Genomic DNA, 15,989 nt, shown 5'->3' with positions numbered 1-15,989 from the left:
GGAGTCCACCATGCAGAGCTGTGTACAAGAATTCAGAGTGAGTGTCAGTGGAGTGTTCCTTTTTCCCCATCATCCTCCGGAGTGTTCTCTATCCAGAAGCAGAGTGCTGTAAATAACTGAGACTGCAGGCCCGATATCATCCTGTGTTATCCTCCGTGACCTAACACTAGCAACTTGTCTTTCCTGCACGTGCAAGTAAGCTGTATTCTACTGAATATTCAACAGTAAAGTTTTTCCAGTACCGTATATACCGGCGTATAAGGCGACGGGGCGTATAAGACGACCCCCCAACTGTCACCTTATACGCCGGTATTCAGTGGAGAAAAAAAAAAAAAATTTATTACTCACCTCCCACGGCGTCCTGTCGCGCTCCGGCAGGATGTCGCTCGCTCCGGGAGGCTGTCGCTCGCTCCTCGTCGCCGCCGCAGCATAGCTTTCTGAATGCGGGGCTTGAAATCCCCGCTTCCAGAAAGCTAATACACACGCCGGCAGCCATGACATCATTGAATGGCTGTGATTGGCTAAAGCGCACGTGGCTTCAGCCAATCACACTATTCAATGACATCATTGAATGGGTGTGATTGCTAACACGTGCGCCTTCAGCCAATCACAGCCATTCAATGATGTCATTGAATAGTGTGATTGGCTGAAGCCACGTGCGCCTTCAGCCAATCACAGCCATTCAATGATGTCATGGCTGCCGGCGTGTGTATTAGCTTTCTGGAAGCGGGGATTTCAAGCCCCGCATTCAGAAAGCTATGCTGCGGCGGCGACGAGGAGCGAGCGACAGCCTCCCGGAGCGAGCGACATCCTGCCGGAGCGCGACAGAACGCCGTGGGAGGTGAGTAATAAATTTTTTTTTTTTTACACTTTTTTTTTTTTGTATTACCGGCGCATAAGACGACCCCCGACTGCAGAGCAGATTTTTCGGGGTTCAAAAGTCGTCTTATACGCCGGTATATACGGTAACTGCCCATTCCCAGTGATTGAGGTATTTAAGTTTAACAGTGTGTGGACTCTCTTTATTCATCTGTCGGATACTCAACGGTGTGAAAGCAACAGTGGCATCACATGTGACAACTTCACGTCCATACCACAACTGTCCCAGTGTTGTCTGGAAGAGACCTAGCAGTGCCTCGGCTGAGGTTCCATGTGTCCCTCTGGGGAGGGTCTGGTAGAGGTACCGTGAAAAGTGCCAACTCTACCTTGCCAGCTCCTCAGCATGGGCCTCGTGTCTGGGTCGCCACAAGGCGATGAATACTTATACACACTAAAGTTCTTAGTTATTTTGTCTTAATTACTGTTTCGGTCACCATAAAAAATATTTTTCCCCTCCAAAATGGTCGGCATGGTCTGTATATGAAATAGTACAGACCCCCCCCAAAAAAATCCATTTTAATTCTAGATTGTAATGCAACAAAACAGGAAAACACCAGGGTGTAAATACTTTCTTTAGACACTGTACTTGTGTCATACCTCCCACTTATGCTGCTGGAGTGCTGATAATATTCACTTTATAGGCCTCCTGCAGACAGCCGGGTCAGATCCCGCTGCGAGAATTCTCACAGCGGGATACAAGCCGTGCCTCTGCAGTGACCCGGCGCTCACCTCCTTCCGGCGTCTCGCTCTTCTCTGCCCCGGCTGTCACACAGCCGCACATGCGCAGACCAGAGCCGGCGCGTCCCCAGTGATATTTCTGTTCGTACCTCTGCGAGGCTTGCACAGAAATAGGACATGCCACGATTTGTTTACCGCGCGAGTTTTCATGCGGTCAAATCGCTGCTGTCTGTATAGGATTGCATTATCTAATGCAATCCTATGTCAGCGTGCACTGGCGAAAATTCTGCGGGAAATTACGAAGTGGAATTTCCACCCGTGTGTATTTGGCCTTAGGAAGCATACACACCAGCATACTCAAAATATTGTATAAGATAATATACATATGCTACATAATACAGAAGAAAGTCCAGAAACGGGGCAATACGATAGCTTGATGTTCTCCCAACTATACTGTGCATGGAAACAGGAGAATGAGTATTTCACTTCAGAAGATTGACTATACAACTAGACACAGCAGTGTGTGGGAGATAAGTACAGTTAATGTTACCCAGAAGAACTTCACTTAGCCAGACACAGCAGTGTGGGAGCAGGAAGCTGGAATATTACATCTTAAGAGAGCTGCAAATAGCCAAGGACTGTAATGTAGGAGAAAGGAACAGAATGTTATATCAGGGAGAACTAACAGGCAGGCTTCGTGACACAGTATTGGGAACAGTTAGGGAGTATTCACATAACGTTATTGTAAGCGCTTTTTGACTACACTCTCACTCTCCCCGCCGCTCACCCCCGCCCCCCCCCCCCCCACGAGCACGTTCGGACCAGTAAGCAGTTACTCGAGAAGAGCAATGCTCGCTCGAGTAGCTGCTTTATCCGAGCGTGCTCGCTCATCTCTAGTGATGAGTATTTCCTACTAAAGACATAGCTCTTTATTTTACATTAAGGAGCGAGTATTTGCTCCTATACCATAAGACTCCTAGGTTTACATTTTGTATATGCAACATTCTTAACCAAACGCAAATACAGAAATGACAACTGTTGAATTTATATATAGATATATCCTTTATTGACAGTAAACGTCACACAGTTTCTAGAGAAATAAAGTCACAGACTTCAAACAAACAAATAAGAGCTGTAAGCCAGCAGCAGTCTAAAATCGGGGAATGACAGATATGAGGGGGGGAAAAAAAGAATGGAAAGAGAGGGTAAGAAAGAGAGAGATGGTCAGGGAAGAGAAATAAATCTACTATTAGGCAAACTGGAGGGGGTGATGCCCTTCAGGTCCTTCTCATCAGCAAGGATCTCCAACCCTCTCTTCTCAATCCTCTGTCTCCTGAATTCATATATCCAGACTGACAAGATTCAAAAAGTGACGAGTGTGTATATCATACTGAGAAGTGAGAAAACAGAGACATAGAGAAGACCAGAGGGGAACAGCATGCAAGACAAGGTAAAAGAGAGGGCATGGGCAGTGACAAGAAGATGGGATAGACAAGATGGAAGAATATGTAATGGTGATAGGGTGGAGGCAATGAGAAGTTACGAGAAATGGGCAGTATAAGAAAAGGACAGTTATTGCGGAGGTAACAAACATTGGGAAAGTAAAAGAGGGTGTAGTGTGAAAGAGAGAAAAAAACATGTTACAATTTAGCAATTCAACTACTGAAAAAAAGACAATGACATTTGAGGGGGAATTTTTAGGAGCGCACATTGACAGATACTCTCACAAAAGAAGTGTGGGTATAATACTGGCGCTGTGTTTCTCCAGCTCAATATATAGGATGGCATATCAATCAAAGCATGCAGAACGTGGCAGTGCAAAGGAGGAAGTCTAGGAGTGGGGGCATTTATAGGGGCTAGGGGCATTTCACTCACCAGAAGAGGCACAGCATCCTACGCGCTGACATAACGTACAGTGGCCCCCACCCTGCGTGCGAGGAAGAAGTGGGATTAGTACAGGATGCTGTTTGTATGCAGGGAATGTATAGGTCGCGTGTTTTTAATATAACATTAATTTTGCCAATAAAATCATTTGATATTTCATGGAACACAATTAAGTATATGCACTGATAAACCACTGAGTGATCATTTGAATTCACATACATTCTGAGGAATCCGACATAAGATTGTTCTGTATGGTTTCCACCTCTAAAAGCTACAACAGAAATCTGTAGCTAAACTGTGGATTTCTGCTGCAGCTATGCAAATACTAAGCCACAAATACGCACACAGAATTAGCCTATTTGAATGGACAATCCTGTACGCAGAAATCCCAGCTTGAAAACAACATGTCACTTCTTTTTTTCCTACACCTCGATTTGAAATCTGTAGCCGGAAAAAATCTATGGCATATAGACTATGGTACAGAATCCCGTTGAATGTAATGGGCTGTGGATTTGCAGCAGATTTTGACTCCATTGCAAATTGCCTAACAAACTATGTCTGTGTCGTTGCTTGATAGATTGCTAGTCACATTGCGGTATAATGTAATACTATGGTATTACATTATACTGCAAGAGCGATCAAAACATTGCAAGTTTTTATCCTCTAGGAAGTCTAAAAAAATGTAAAAATCAGTTTAAAATAGTTTAATTCATTATTTAAAAAATAAAAGGTAATAAAAAATTTTTTTTTTAAAAAAAAACACCGTTTTTGATATTTACAACAACAACAAAAAATCTAAATAAAAAACCCAAAAACCTACTCGGTATCACTGTATTCATAAAAGCCTGGTCTATCAAAATAATGCATTATTTACCTGATCTAACAAAGTAATACATTATTTACCCCACACGGAGAACGTCATCAGAAGAAAAAATACCCAACATCAGAGTTGTGCTTTTTTGGTCACCCGTCTCCAAGGAAAAATGTAATAAGAGAGCAAAAAGTCCTGTATACTCCAAAATGGTACCAATAGAAACTACAGGGCTTCCCACAAAACACGAGCCCTCATACAACCATGTCGATTGAAAAATCTAAAAAGTTATGGCGGTCAGAAGACAACGGCAAAAAATAATTTTAGAAAAATACATAAATTATATATATTTGGTATTGTAGTAATCACATTGACCCAAAGAATATAGTTATTATGTCATTTTTGCTGCAGTGTGTACACCGTAGAAACTGAACCCCGACAAGGATGGCGGAATTGCGCATTTTTTTTTTGCATTTCACTCCTCTTAGAATTTTTTTATTAATTTTTCAGTACATTATATTGTACATTACATAGAACCATTGAAAAATACAACTCGTCCTGCAAAAAAACAAGCCCGAAGACAGCAATGTTTATGGATAAATAGAAAAGTTATGATTTTTTTAAACGTGGGGAGGAAAAAAACAAAAGTGAAAAAGAAGGCTCACATCCTTAAGGGGTTAACATATCTGCAGTAAGGAAAAATGCAATTTCAAAAGATTTGTGTAAGTGATCCTGCTACTGAGAATGATATGGTGAAAATTATGCAAATAATATGTTAAGGTAATGGCAGAAATAAGAGATAATTAAGCTTGATTATGAAGTATAACTGAACATTAATAACATGTGCACCTTCGTCCCTCTCCCTTCCCTTTTATACACAACTTGCAGTGGCCTTCTGGTATAGCCTCATCACACACTATTGTTTTTTATGTACAGTGGATAATCAAGAACTTACCTGTACAAGTAGTAAAAGAAAGACAGCAAATAAAACGCCAGTTTACACCAAGCCTCCTTCTGGCAATAATTCAAAATGTCCACATTCATTATGGACACTGGGTCAAACATAACTTCTGAACCATCAGCAGGCCGGTGGAAATACCTACGACAAGCGACCAAATGTATTTATTATTTGATCCAGTATGGTAATGGGAACTATTTTCTTTTGTATCAAAGTTTATATTACATTCGCCTTCGAAATAATAATACAAGGAGAAGCAGAAATTGGTGTCTGATGTTGAATACTGTTTGCATGGTACTTAATGAAAAATGACTGCAAATATGACAATTTTAAAAACCTGAAAGGGTTGTTCGGGACTCTGGGAATATTAAACTAAGATCTCATGTGCATGGCCTAATTAGGGTTGCATATATAGAGTAACATAGAAACAAAGAAAATTGACAGCAGAAAAAGACTACATTGTGATCTAATGAAAGATGCAAAGAAAAAAGAGAGTAAAGCATGCACCTGGGGGTTCAAAGTCCATAAACCAGTGTATTGGTTTAGGAGTTATTCTCTCTTCTCCCTTTTCTTATTATTAGAGTGATAAATGCTCAATTTTGGATGAATATGAAAGGGTTCGGCTAGCCCCCAAAATGTCACATCTTTCCATGAGGACATTCAAATACATGAAGGGAATGTAAGAAAAAAGAGGCTGTAGGTGCAATCCCATTCATTGCATGCTGGATTTATTAATAAAAACAGAGTCAAGCTTAACATGACGTCTCATGCCTCTTTAAGGAAGAAAAAAATGGATTGCGTCTACAACCACTTTTTTCTTACATTCACTTCATACATGGTCATCTAGTCAGCCCTTATATTACTTCCTTGTTATTTCTCTCTTAGGATAGATCTATCCATATACCAGACATACTTGAATTCATTTATTGTTGATTTATAACTTATCGATCAGCTTTGATCATGCTCCCACATCCCTTGTTTCCTCCAGACTATACAGAGTAGGTTCTTTGTCTTTTCTGATAAGTTTGTTTTTGAGACCTTACACCATTTCTGTAGCCCATTTTTGGACTCATTCTATTTTATCAATGTTTTTCTGTGGGTGAGGTCTCCAGAACTGAACACAGTATTCTTACCAGAGCTCTATATAGCAGGATCACAATTTCCCTCTTTCTACTGGTTATACCTCTAGCTGTGTAGCCGAGCATCCTACTTGTTTTCTTTGTTGCCTGTTTGCACTGTGGACTTATATCAAGGCTGTTAGAAATCAGAACTCCTAAATCCTTCATTTCTCAAATCCTGGATAACACAGAACAGCCAACATTCTATTCCAATACAGTTGCTACTGCATTAGTCACCATGCCTGGCTACATTCCATATCATCAGTGCCCTTCTGGGAATCTAGAAGTTAAATGTGAGTGAATGGAAAAACATAATTTTCATTCAGCTTAAAGCAATTTTCCAAGCCATTTCTATTGATGAGCTATCCTCAAGATAGGTCATTAATAGTTATTCAGCTTAGGTGTGCTGCTAAGAACCCCGGCCAATCAGCTGTTTGGGCGCCTGCTGTCAGTGCCAAAACACAGCCTACAGAGTGGAAGCAGATAGCCCCAACTCCTGTGTACGAGGCGGTGCTAGTAATTGCAGGCGGAATTCTTATTGAGGTTAATGGAAGCTGCTTCAGCAATTACCAGTGAGTGCTACTACACAGGGATCAGCACTTTCTGCTTCTGCTCTGTACACTGTATTTTGGTGCTGACAGCCAACGCCCAATCAGCTGATCAACTGAGGTCCTCAGTGACATACTCCAGGTGATCAACTATTGATGACCTAGAGCCGTGATGGCGAACCTATGACACGCGTGTCAGCACTGACACGCGTAGCCATAGTCGCTGACACGCGGCCGCTCACCCTGTTAGTGAATACTGGCAGGGGTTGTGGTTCCCCTGCCGGTATTCACTAACCAGCACTACTAGCAGTGCTGATACCGGCGCACATTGTCATGGCAGTGTGCAGCTGGGATCCTCCTCCCCCCTTTGTGGGGCCGCTGTGGGGGTCAGTCACTGCTGTGGGGCCACTGTGGGGGGCAGTCACTGCTGGGGAGCCGCTGTGGGGGGGCAGTCACTGCTCGGGAGCCGCTGTGGGGGGCAGTCACTGCTCGGGGGCCGCTGTCACTGCTGGGGGGCCCTGTCACTGCTGGGGGGCCGCTTTCATTGCTGGGGGCTCATCATTACTAAGATAAGTGAGGGGCAGGCTGCGGGAGGCGAGGGCCTGTGTATGGGTGTTTTGCGTTTATTAAATACAGTGATACATTACAATTATACATTTTTGTTATTTAAACTATAAATATCGCAAATTTATGTTTTTTTTTTCTCAAAGTGACACACCACCCGACTTATGCTTGTTTTTTTTTGGCGAATTTTGACACATTGAGCTCAAAAGGTTGCCCGTCACTGACCTAAAGGATAGGTCATTAGTAGAAATAGCAATAAAAATCACAGCAATAAAAAAAATAATTTCAAGCAAGCCACACAAACAATATAACTAAGCTACTAACACGGAATTGTACTATTCATATATTTTATTGGGCACACTGACTAAAAATCTAAACTGCAGGGAAAAAACGTACGTGAACCTCTGTGTTAATGACTAATTGGCAAAAGGTATTTCAATTAAAGATATACGATGAGATTGAAAGTTTAGCAAATGATTTGAGCATTAAATAAAGGCACGCAAGCCATTTTTACTGAAGAAACATTTGCTAGGCCCAATGTCCATGGGAAAATTAGAATTTTCAAATCCGCGCAGGTGATCCGCACCCATAGGGATGCATTGGACACCCGCAGGTAATTAAATACCTGCGGATGTCATTTTTTCCTGACGCGCGGATCGCATGTGCTGGAAAACACCCGCAGCATGCTCCATCTTTGTGCGGGTCTCCCGCGGCTTCCATTGAAGCCTATGGGAGCCGTCCGGTCCTGCGGCACATCCGTAGCTGTTATTGTGCTGTGCCGTGGGACCGCAGGAAAGCAGGCATTAAAAAAAATAAGTGCACAGCGCATGCGCGTAGCACGCTACCGGTGTGCCGAGCACATCCGTCAGGCCAAAGAAGGAAGATCCGGCCGCAACGCAGGGCAGATTTACAGCGTCCGGGCAGGTGAGTATATGGGATTTTCTGGCATCATGTCTGCGGGAAAGGAGGGACCCGCTGCGGGATTCTGCACAGAGAAACCTTAGTGTGAACCATGCCTTGATACAAATGTCTTTCAGAAGACGTGTATAGAGAGCTACCCTCTCTAGAAGTAGGTGTCCTATTAATATTACTCCAAGAGCACATGTAATCATGAAAGAAGTGAAAAGGAAACAAATGGTAACAGTAAAAGCTCTACAATAGACTATATAAACTGCAAAAAAACCTCTTTCATATGTCCACTCTTAGATTAGATTAGTTTCATGGAAATAGTTTCTGCTGAAATGGAATCTACAGGTGATTAAATTCAGGGGTTCATTTACTTTTTCTGCCTGCACTGTGGATGTTTTGGGTCCTTATACACAGGCCGACTCTCAGCCCAATGTAATGAGCACCAATTGACAAAGCATGCCAATCAGCACTCGTACATTTTTTTTACATAGATTGAGAATCACTAGTTTAGGGATGAACACTTGTTATTACAATCATTCGTACCCATAGAGCTAGCTGATCACCCTTACCATCTGCTCTATCATCATCCATTTGTGCTATAATCTGAATACCATCATCATTCTGCTCCTTTCTTCTATTGGTGAGTTCCCATTCTTGCATTTTGTCTTATTTAATGTTGAATCATTCTTCATATAATTGCTCATATTCCTGTAATTCCTGGGAGTATTTGTGTACTGGAAGACACCATTAGTACACGAGAAAGGTGACTGCTAAAGGGGAAGTAAAACTTTGTTGTCTTGTCTACCTTTTTATTATACCAGACAAGAAAACTGTATGTTAGTGGCATGTTCCTCAAACTTCTTGACATTAGTAGGGTGTAAACTGTTGTTATGGACTAACCACCCTATTAAGACTGCACGGAACAATCACTTTTTTTTATAAGAGGCCAGTAAATTAATGATTGCACTATAAGAATTGTGTAGCCTAGGAGAATTTTTTAATCACGACCAGGCACATGGTACCTCAGTACTGAGCATGGTTGTTAGTTTCTGATTACAGAGGGTAAAGCTTGGACTCCCTTTATGTCATTACCATGTTCTAAAAAAGAATAGACTGAAGTGGACAGTTCTTTTATAGACAGCCCATATATCGTCAGGCTGGGTTCATACTTTGTAGTTTTCAACAATAAAAGAGGATTATGGATCAACAGATCCTATTAAAGTATAGCTCAGTTTATGAAGAACTGTGGCATTCCTGTCTGAAGTTTACAACCAACATCAGAAGATGCTGCACAGCAGGCGGACTTCACAATTCTAGGAGAGGTGAGACTTTGGTGTCCGATAGTTGCCATAGCAACTAGTGCCCACACTTCCCTACTGCAATGCCTTCTGACATCAGTTCTAAACTTTGGTCAGGAGAACTGTTTCTCTTTGTAAGTAGAGCTATACTTTATTTCTATGGAACTCTAACTGAAGTCAAAGTGCTTCAGTTTACATTGATGTGATGTTAATTAATTAATTAATTATTTTTTTGCAGCATTTATCACAATCATTTTTTAAGTCATGAATTAAATCAGGTCAGTTTCAGAGCAAAAAAATGTCATACTGCAAAAAAAGCCGGAATTTAACCTGTAACTAGTATGCCACTGGGTCATGAAGAGTATCATTTCTCCTTAAGAAGAGCACCTAGAAGGTGTGTGAGGAGACTTATAAGACCATCAATGCTCCTCTTGGAAATATGCAAATGGAGAAAATAGAAAGATACCTTTGCAGTGCCCCATATTGGAAGGCAGCTTTCCTGTAAGTCAATGTCAGACTTTTTAACAAGCCTTGTAACAATGACTGGGAATTGTGAGCCAAGGCCACAAGGAGAAGATAACCATTTATAAGCAACTGTTTTGGGGCGTTTGCCCCTCATCAATGTTTAGCAGGCTTCTGGCTTGGCTAGTAAGAGGTCTACAGATGTGGGAGAAGATTCTGGCTTTGGCTCACAATTCCCAGTCATTTTTAAAAGGTTTATAAAAAGTCTGACATTGACTTGAATGAATGGTGCCTTCTAATAGTTGGCACTGTAGAGGTATTGTTCCATCTTTCCATTTTGGTATGCCACTCACACTGTGTATTGTTATCGCCTCCCTTTAGACAAGATTGTGGCCTTGGCTTAAAATTCCTAGTCATTGTTACAAAGCTTGTTAAAAAGTCTGACATTGACTTGCAGGAGTTCTGCCTTCCAATAGGTTGGAGGAAAATATTGAAAATTGTGGACTTAAAAGTGCAACTCTTATAAATCAACAGAGGATGTTGCATTATATGATTACCAGTTCTTCTTTATTTAGTAATTAACTTAAAAAGCCAATAAGAATACATTTCAGCCCCCTCTTCAGAAACTGCTGTAAAAAATGCTATGTATAATAATTTTAAAAAATGGAGAATAGGTAAGGTGTAGAGATGAGCGAGCACCAAAATGCTCGGGTGCTCGTTACTCGGAACGAACTTTTCGCGATGCTCGAGGGTTCGTTTCGAATAACGAACCCCATTGAAGTCAATGGGCGACCCGAGCATTTTTGTATTTCGCCGATGCTCGCTAAGGTTTTCATGTGTGAAAATCTGGGCAATTCAAGAAAGTGATGGGAACGACACAGCAACGGATAGGGCAGGCGAGGGGCTACGTGTTGGGCTGCATCTCAAGTTCACAGGTCCCACTATTAAGCCACAATAGCGGCAAGAGTGGGCCCCCCCCTCCCAAAAACTTTTACTTCTGAAAAGCCCTCATTAGCATGGCATACCTTTGCTAAGCACCACACTACCTCCAACAAAGCACAATCACTGCCTGCATGACACTCCACTGCCACTTCTCCTGGGTTACATGCTGCCCAACCGACCCCCCTCCCCCCCACAGCGCACACCAAAGTGTCCCTGCGCAGCCTTCAGCTGCCCTCATGCCACACCACCCTCATGTCTATTTAGAAGTGCGTCTGCCATGACGAGGAACCGCAGGCACACACTGCAGAGGGTTGGCACGGCTAGGCAGCGACCCTCTTTAAAAGGGGCGGGGCGATAGCCCACAATGCTGTACAGAAGCAATGAGAAATAGAATCCTGTGCCACCGCCATCAGGAGCTGCACACGTGGGCATAGCAATGGGGAACCTATGTGCCACACACTATTCATTCTGTCAAGGTGTCTCTGCATGCCCCAGTCAGATCGGGCTTTTTAATTCATAGACACAGGCAGGTACAACTCCCTATTGTGAAGTCCCTGTCGACCGACAGCATGGGTGGCTCCCTGGAACCCACCGGCGATACACAAAAATATCCCATTGCATTGCCCAACACAGCTGAGGTAGTAATGTCGTGCTTAATGCAGGTGGGCTCCGGCCCACACTGCATGCCCCAGTCAGACTGGGGTTCTTTACAAGTGGAAACAGATGCATTTATAATTCCCTGTGGACCCACAGCATGGGTGGGTGCCAGGAAGCCACCGGCGGTACATAGAAATATCCCATTGCATTGCCCAACACAGCTGAGGTAGTAATGTTGTGCTTAATGCAGGTGGGCTTCGGCCCACACTGCATGCCCCAGTCTGACTGGGGTTCTTTACAAGTGGACACATGTAGGTTAAACTCCGTGTGCACCTACAGCATGGGTGGCTCCCTGGAACCCACCGGCGGTACACAAAAATATCCCATTGCATTGCCCAACACAGCGGATGTAACGTCAGCTGTAATGCAGGTGGGCTAAAAATTCATTTGATTACACTGTAGGCGAGGGCCCACAAAAATTGCTGAATCAACAGTACTAATGTACATCAAAAAAATTGGCCATGGCCAACCAAGAGGGCAGGTGAAACCCATTAATCGCTTTGGTTAATGTGGCTTAAGTGGTAACTAGGCCTGGAGGCAGCCCAGTTTAACGAAAAATTGGTTCAAGTTAAAGTTTCAACGCTTTTAAGAGCATTGAAACATATAAAAATTGTTTAGAAAAATTATGAGTGAGCCTTGTGGCCCTAAGAAAAATTGCCCGTTCAGCGTGATTACGTGAGGTTTCAGGAGGAGGAGCAGGAGGAGGAGGAGGAATATTAGACACAGATTGATGAAGCAGAAATGTCCCCGTTTTGGATGGTGAGAGAGAACGTAGCTTCCATCCGCGGGTGCAGCCTACGTATTGCTTACGTATCGCTGCTGTCCGCTGGTGGAGAAGAGAAGTCTGGGGAAATCCAGGCTTTGTTCATCTTGATGAGTGTTAGCCTGTCGGCACTGTCGGTTGACAGGCGGGTACGCTTATCTGTGATGATTCCCCCAGCCGCACTAAACACCCTCTCCGACAAGACGCTAGCCGCAGGACAAGCAAGCACCTCCAGGGCATACAGCGCTAGTTCAGGCCACGTGTCCAGCTTCGACACCCAGTAGTTGTAGGGGGCAGAGGCGTCACCGAGGATGGTCGTGCGATCGGCTACGTACTCCCTCACCATCCTTTTACAGTGCTCCCGCCGACTCAGCCTTGACTGGGGAGCGGTGACACAGTCTTGCTGGGGAGCCATAAAGCTGGCCAGGCCCTTAAAGACTGTTGCACTGCCTGGGCTGTACATGCTGCTCGATCTACGCACCTCCCCTGCTACCTGGCCCTCGGAACTGCGCCTTCTGCCACTACCGCTGTCGGATGGGAATTTTACCATCAGCTTGTCCGCCAGGGTCCTGTGGTATAGCAACACTCTCGAACCCCTTTCCTCTTCGGGAATGAGAGTGGGAAGGTTCTCCTTATAGCGTGGGTCGAGCAGTGTGTACACCCAGTAATCCGTAGTGGCCAGAATGTGTTGAATGCGAGGGTCACGAGAAAGGCATCCTAACATGAAGTCAGCCATGTGTGCCAGGGTACCTGTACGCAACACATGGCTGTCTTCACTAGGAAGATCACTTTCAGGATCCTCCTCCTCCTCCTCCTCCTCAGGCCATACACGCTGAAATGATGACAGGCAAGCAGCATGGGTACCGTCAGCAGTGGGCCAAGCTGTCTCTTCCCCCTCCTCCTCCTCCTCCTCATGCTCCTCCTCCTCCTCCTGAACGCGCTGAGATATAGACAGGAGGGTGCTCTGACTATCCAGCGACATACTGTCTTTCCCCGGCTCTGTTTCCGAGCGCAAAGCCGCTGCCTTTATGGTTTGCAGGGAAGTTCTCAAGATGCATAGCAGAGGAATGGTGACGCTAATGATTGCAGCATCGCCGCTCACCACCTGGGTAGACTGCTCAAAGTTTCGAAGGACCTGGCAGATGTCTGCCAACCAGGCCCACTCTTCTGAAAAGAATTGAGGAGGCTGACTCCCACTGCGCCGCCCATGTTGGAGTTGGTATTCCACTATAGCTCTACGCTGCTCATAGAGCCTAGCCAACATGTGGAGCGTAGAGTTCCACCGTGTGGGCACGTCGCACAGCAGTCGGTGCACTGGCAGATTAAACCGATGTTGCAGGGTGCGCAGGGTGGCAGCGTCCGTGTGGGACTTGCGGAAATGTGCGCAGAGCCGGCGCACCTTTACGAGCAGGTCTGACAAGCGTGGGTAGCTTTTCAGAAAGCGCTGAACCACCAAATTAAAGACGTGGGCCAGGCATGGCACGTGCGTGAGGCTGCCGAGCTGCAGAGCCGCCACCAGGTTACGGCCGTTGTCACACACGACCATGCCCGGTTGGAGGCTCAGCGGCGCAAGCCAACGGTCGGTCTGCTCTGTCAGACCCTGTAGCAGTTCGTGGGCCGTGTGCCTCCTATCTCCTAAGCTGAGTAGTTTCAGCACGGCCTTTGATTTCCCAGGCAGGAAATAAATTGGCGCAAGCCTGCAGGCCAAATATAATTTTTTCGCTTTTTTGCAAAGGGAAGGCCCCACTGCGTATATTCAATGAACAATACGTTTAATAACTGTGGTGTGGCCCTGAAAAAGTGTCACACAACTTTAGTGTAGCAGAGTTATTAACTCTGGCAGAGCAGGTATTTGCCAGTCAGGAAAGACAATGGCGCAAGCCTGCAGTAAACCGTAGCTGGTTGCGTTTGATTTTTGTACGTTCTCCACGCAGCACACACGTACACGGAGACCTTAGGACTGACACAGGCAGGCCAAATATAATTTTTTCGCTTTTTTGCAAAGGGAAGGCCCCACTGCGTATATTCAATGAACAATACGTTTAATAACTGTGGTGTGGCCCTGAAAAAGTGTCACACAACTTTAGTGTAGCAGAGTTATTAACTCTGGCAGAGCAGGTATTTGCCAGTCAGGAAAGACAATGGCGCAAGCCTGCAGTAAACCGTAGCTGGTTGCGTTTGATTTTTGTACGTTCTCCACGCAGCACACACGTACACGGAGACCTTAGGACTGACACAGGCAGGCCAAATATAATTTTTTCGCTTTTTTGCAAAGGGAAGGCCCCACTGCGGATATTCAATGAACAATACGTTTAATAACTGTGGTGTGGCCCTGAAAAAGTGTCACACAACTTTAGTGTAGCAGAGTTATTAACTCTGGCAGAGCAGGTATTTGCCAGTCAGGAAAGACAATGGCGCAAGCCTGCAGTAAACCGTAGCTGGTTGCGTTTGATTTTTGTACGTTCTCCACGCAGCACACACGTACACGGAGACCTTAGGACTGACACAGGCAGGCCAAATATAATTTTTTCGCTTTTTTGCAAAGGGAAGGCCCCACTACGGATATTCAATGAACAATACGTTTATTAACTGTGGTGTGGCCCTGAAAAAGTGACACACAACTTTAGTGTAGCAGAGTTATTAACTCTGGCAGAGCAGGTATTTGCCAGTCAGGAAAGACAATGGCGCAAGCCTGCAGTAAACCGTAGCTGGTTGCGTTTGATTTTTGTACGTTCTCCACGCAGCACACACGTACACGGAGACCTTAGGACTGACACAGGCAGGCCAAATATAATTTTTTCGCTTTTTTGCAAAGGGAAGGACCCACTGCGGATATTCAATGAACAATAACTGTGTTGTGGCCCTGCCTACACAATTCTGTCCCTGTAGTATCAATGGAGGGTGCAATGCTCTGCACAGACGATTTTTAGAAGAAAAAAAAATGCAACACTGCTAACAGCAGCCAGCACAGTACTGCACACGGTTAAATTTGGCCCTAGAAAGGACCGTTGAGGTTCTTGAAGGCTACACTCACTCCTAACACTCTCCCTGCCTAAGCACCACTTCTGTCCCTAATACCGGGTGCAATGCTCTGCACTGCCGATTTTGAGGAAAAAAAATAAAAATTTTCCACTGCTAACAGCAGCCTGCACACACGTAGATGTGGCCCTAAGAAGGACCGTTGGGGTTCTTGAAGCCTACACTCACTACAAACACTCTCCCTACAGCAACTCCAATAGAACAGCACTTTCCCTCACTAACTCACACGGCATCTGAGCCGAGCCGCGGGAGGGGCCGACTTTTATACTCGGGTGACATCTGATCGCCCCAGCCACTCACAGCAGGGGGGTGGTATAGGGCTTGAACGTCACAGGGGGAAGTTGTAATGCCTTCCCTGTCTTTCAATTGGCCAGAAAAGCGCGCTAACGTCTCAGAGAGGAAACTGAAAGTAACCAGAACACCGCGTGGTACTCGTTACGAGTAACGAGCATCCCGAACACCCTAATATTCGCACGAAT

At 44.7% G+C, this 15,989-nt stretch overlaps 1 protein-coding gene across 2 annotated transcripts in view; it reads right to left on the bottom strand.

The window, feature by feature from the left end:
* Positions 1-2,623: 2,623 nt before the first annotated feature.
* The window catches only part of CNIH2 (cornichon family AMPA receptor auxiliary protein 2), a 327,207-nt gene continuing 313,841 nt past the window's right edge, over positions 2,624-15,989 (bottom strand). For both annotated transcript variants that reach the window (XM_066583892.1, XM_066583893.1), the window contains 3 exons: positions 5,208-5,351; positions 3,433-3,484; positions 2,624-2,947 (listed from right to left, as the gene is read on the bottom strand). In XM_066583892.1, coding sequence (XP_066439989.1) covers positions 3,451-3,484; positions 5,208-5,351 — 178 coding nt within the window. In that variant the 3' untranslated portion in view covers positions 2,624-2,947; positions 3,433-3,450. The remainder of the gene's footprint in view (positions 2,948-3,432; positions 3,485-5,207; positions 5,352-15,989) is intronic.

The sequence above is a fragment of the Eleutherodactylus coqui genome, chromosome 11, assembly GCF_035609145.1.
Source record: "Eleutherodactylus coqui strain aEleCoq1 chromosome 11, aEleCoq1.hap1, whole genome shotgun sequence".
In the NCBI taxonomy this organism is placed as follows: Eukaryota; Metazoa; Chordata; class Amphibia; order Anura; family Eleutherodactylidae; genus Eleutherodactylus; species Eleutherodactylus coqui.
The sequence above is the reverse complement of the archived record's forward strand: the minus strand, read 5'-3'. Positions and strand labels throughout refer to the sequence as shown.